At 38.8% G+C, this 2,805-nt stretch overlaps 1 protein-coding gene across 3 annotated transcripts; it reads right to left on the bottom strand.

Annotated features, from left to right (window-relative positions):
- Positions 1-1,339: 1,339 nt before the first annotated feature.
- Positions 1,340-2,489, bottom strand: LOC105699650 (AP-2 complex subunit sigma). Of its 3 annotated transcripts, none has more exons than XM_023433859.1 (5): positions 2,403-2,461; positions 2,169-2,309; positions 1,975-2,098; positions 1,688-1,861; positions 1,340-1,610 (listed from the first exon to the last, which is right to left on the bottom strand). In XM_023433859.1, exons 3-5 carry the CDS (start codon positions 2,065-2,067, stop codon positions 1,509-1,511), a joined length of 369 nt encoding a protein of 122 aa, XP_023289627.1. In that variant the 5' UTR covers positions 2,068-2,098; positions 2,169-2,309; positions 2,403-2,461; the 3' UTR covers positions 1,340-1,508. The 3 variants fall into 3 exon arrangements, with proteins under 3 accessions (XP_023289627.1, XP_012280217.1, XP_012280216.1); XM_012424794.1 differs by having other exon boundaries at positions 2,173-2,309; XM_012424793.1 differs by lacking the exon at positions 2,169-2,309 and having other exon boundaries at positions 1,975-2,124; positions 2,352-2,489.
- Positions 2,490-2,805: the final 316 nt, after the last annotated feature.

The following is a 2,805-nucleotide window of genomic DNA, read 5'->3' as shown; positions in this document are numbered from 1 at the left end:
CTTCGACACCCTGCAATTTTTTGCTACTGGATTTTTTTCCAGTAGCTCGCAATTAGATGACTCGACTCGTTCTACTTTTTTCACCAAGAATAATGTATTCGGATCAACTAAATATATATATATATATTCGAGTGAACCTGGGCGAACGAATTTTTTATAATTCGACGTGGTAAAATGATGCCGTTTTACGGTCTGTACGGTATCCTTACGCGCTCGTGTCATTAATATTTATATCTGCTTGTTCATATATAAATGTGGTTCTGGGTGTCGAATCGCCGTCTAGGATATAGGTCTCTCGCTTTACGATCGACTCCGCGATCGGCTGCGGTTTTGCAAGGGAAAACATAAAGTTTTATTTAGTTCGCGAGCTGTCGGCCGATTTAATTAAAGATTCGTCGAACGGCGCCACGTTATTGGACGCGTGGTAGTTTTATTACTGCGGCCACTACGGCGTCCCCACCGCTTCGATTCTAAGCCCTGTTGTTTAACACGTGCACGCACCCGTGAATGCATGTGCGCATGGGTGTACAAATATGAATATATATATTCGTCCTTATATGTACGCGCGAGCCCTAACAATGTGTTACGCAGCAAAGTTAGCGGTTCTGCATTATTCGATCCTTTTTACACTCTGTTCCTACATCTTGCTCTCGGGTAATATATGAAAATAGAACTTCCTTTGATTGTTCCTGCGATACGCACCTGCGATATCAAGCCATTGATTTACGGCGTTTCCTCGACGGTATTGTTGGATCTTTTGATGTTATGAATGTATCAACCTCGAGGTCTTTATATGCTCGGTCAAGATGAATGGACTCGCGCATGCGTAATAATCGCCCGGAAACGGAGACCTATTTTTGTTTTTGTCATCTCTTTTCTTTCCTTTTCCTATTCCTTTTAATGGAACGTTGCATGTGAACGTCGCGAGCTTCAAGTCTACGATGGTGTTCATGTTATTTGTGGTCAAGTACAGGAGGATCAGTGTTGTTAATTCTAGGTATATAAAATATGAAAAGGTTCGGGTGAATTTTGGTTAATGATAAGTATTAATATGCTGGTGTGGGGTAAAAAATATTTTATACGGCAATTCTTTCATTGTAGCTTTCTGGGAGCTACTGTGTGGTTCTCGTCGTGTGATAAGATAGCAGCGCAGTGCCATCTCTGAAGCGCCGAATGAACTGACATGAAGCAAATCTTTAGTCACAAATTGTAGCACGTTTGAAATGGCAGCACCGTCCAGTATTTGAGACTAAAGCTTGGCACGTTTTGAATCTAATATCGATTGGACCCTGTTGTATTATCAATAGAATGTAGTTTTAATTGTGTATATACAACTACATTATAATAACGGCGAATTTATTTAATTTCTTAAACATTCATTTAATCCTATTTATAAATACTGTTTTGTGACATCAGGTGTAATATATTAGTAATACAGATTTGAGAATATAGATTATTATATTTATATCTGGGCATTGTTTAAATTGTATTAACATTATTAAACAAGGCTACTCTAAAGAATTGAGCATTAAAAGTTGTTTGAGTACCTTGGTTTGGCTCGTTTCCCTAATTTCTCCTGCTAGAAACATTTCGTCGACTACAGTATATACCTGAAATAAGTATAGACCTGAAATTAGAGACTTCTATTTGGATATTATTATTAATAGTCAATTCAAATGTATACAACCTTGTAAAAGTTGAATACTAAATCCAGCTCACAGACATTGTGGAAATATTCATTCAAGACTTCCACGAAATTGTGAATCGCTTCTAGGTAGCAGAGGTTATTGTCGTTTACATCGACACAAATGCAGAAATACAAGCCGGCGTATCTTCTATATACGATCTTGAAGTTTCGAAACTGTAAAATAAATATGAATTAAGCACAATGAAAAAAGTGACTTTCTTGGGCATATCTTTAAATCTCGCATTTTTAGTTATTAAACAGAAACTATTCGTATCCTCCAAACTAACCTCAACAAAATTCGTGTGTTTAGCATCCCTAACGGTTACCACGGCATGTACCTCCTCAATTAACTTCTGTTTCTCGTCATCGTCAAAGTTCATGTACCACTTCGCCAACCTCGTCTTTCCTGCTCTGTTTTGAATCAGGATAAAACGTATCTGTCAACAATAAATTAAACTAACAAATAAGGTATATTACATACCCACCAAAGTTCACATATTTTGTATTAATCCACAAAAATCATGCAAATGTCAAAAGCACTGACATCCTTGGAACATGACAGATTAATTTTCCTCAAAACAGCAGGCGTTCAAAACCAATTAAGAACGCATTTTGAAAGTGTCTAAAATTTAAATTAGTGTTGAATTAGTAATTTTCAATTTACCATTATTTATCGAACGTAGTAGCTGTCAATTGGAGCGAGTGAGTTTCTCACCAATATTCACTACATCCGCTAAAGTATCTGAGAATATCTAGTAAATGTCCGCCCTCTCCTCAGTTAATCGAAGTTTCAGATGCGCATGCCCGTCGTTATCACGCGGTCAAACAATTCGATATTTTGAGTGTGTTCCTAAACCTTGATTACATGGTTATCAGGTCTATTCGTTTTCTCCGTCATCCTCTGAGTTGGCCGTTATTGGGAACAAGTGCGTGAGCCGCCCGCATTCTTCACCGAGGGCAGCACAGAAGGCGATCGCGCGATCCTGCTTGTGAGCAATCTCTCAACCAGAGATGAGTTGGGAGATTGCTCACGGGCAGGATCGTGTGATCGCATCCTGTGCTGCCCTCTGGTTTCGTATGTTAGCTTTCACCGTTTTTTGCTCCCAAGGGCGGCGCAA

The sequence above is a fragment of the Orussus abietinus genome, unplaced genomic scaffold (assembly GCF_000612105.2).
Source record: "Orussus abietinus isolate OABI.00-Male unplaced genomic scaffold, Oabi_2.0 scaffold19, whole genome shotgun sequence".
Lineage (NCBI taxonomy): Eukaryota > Metazoa > Arthropoda > Insecta > Hymenoptera > Orussidae > Orussus > Orussus abietinus.
This window is presented reverse-complemented; position numbering and strand designations above follow the sequence as displayed.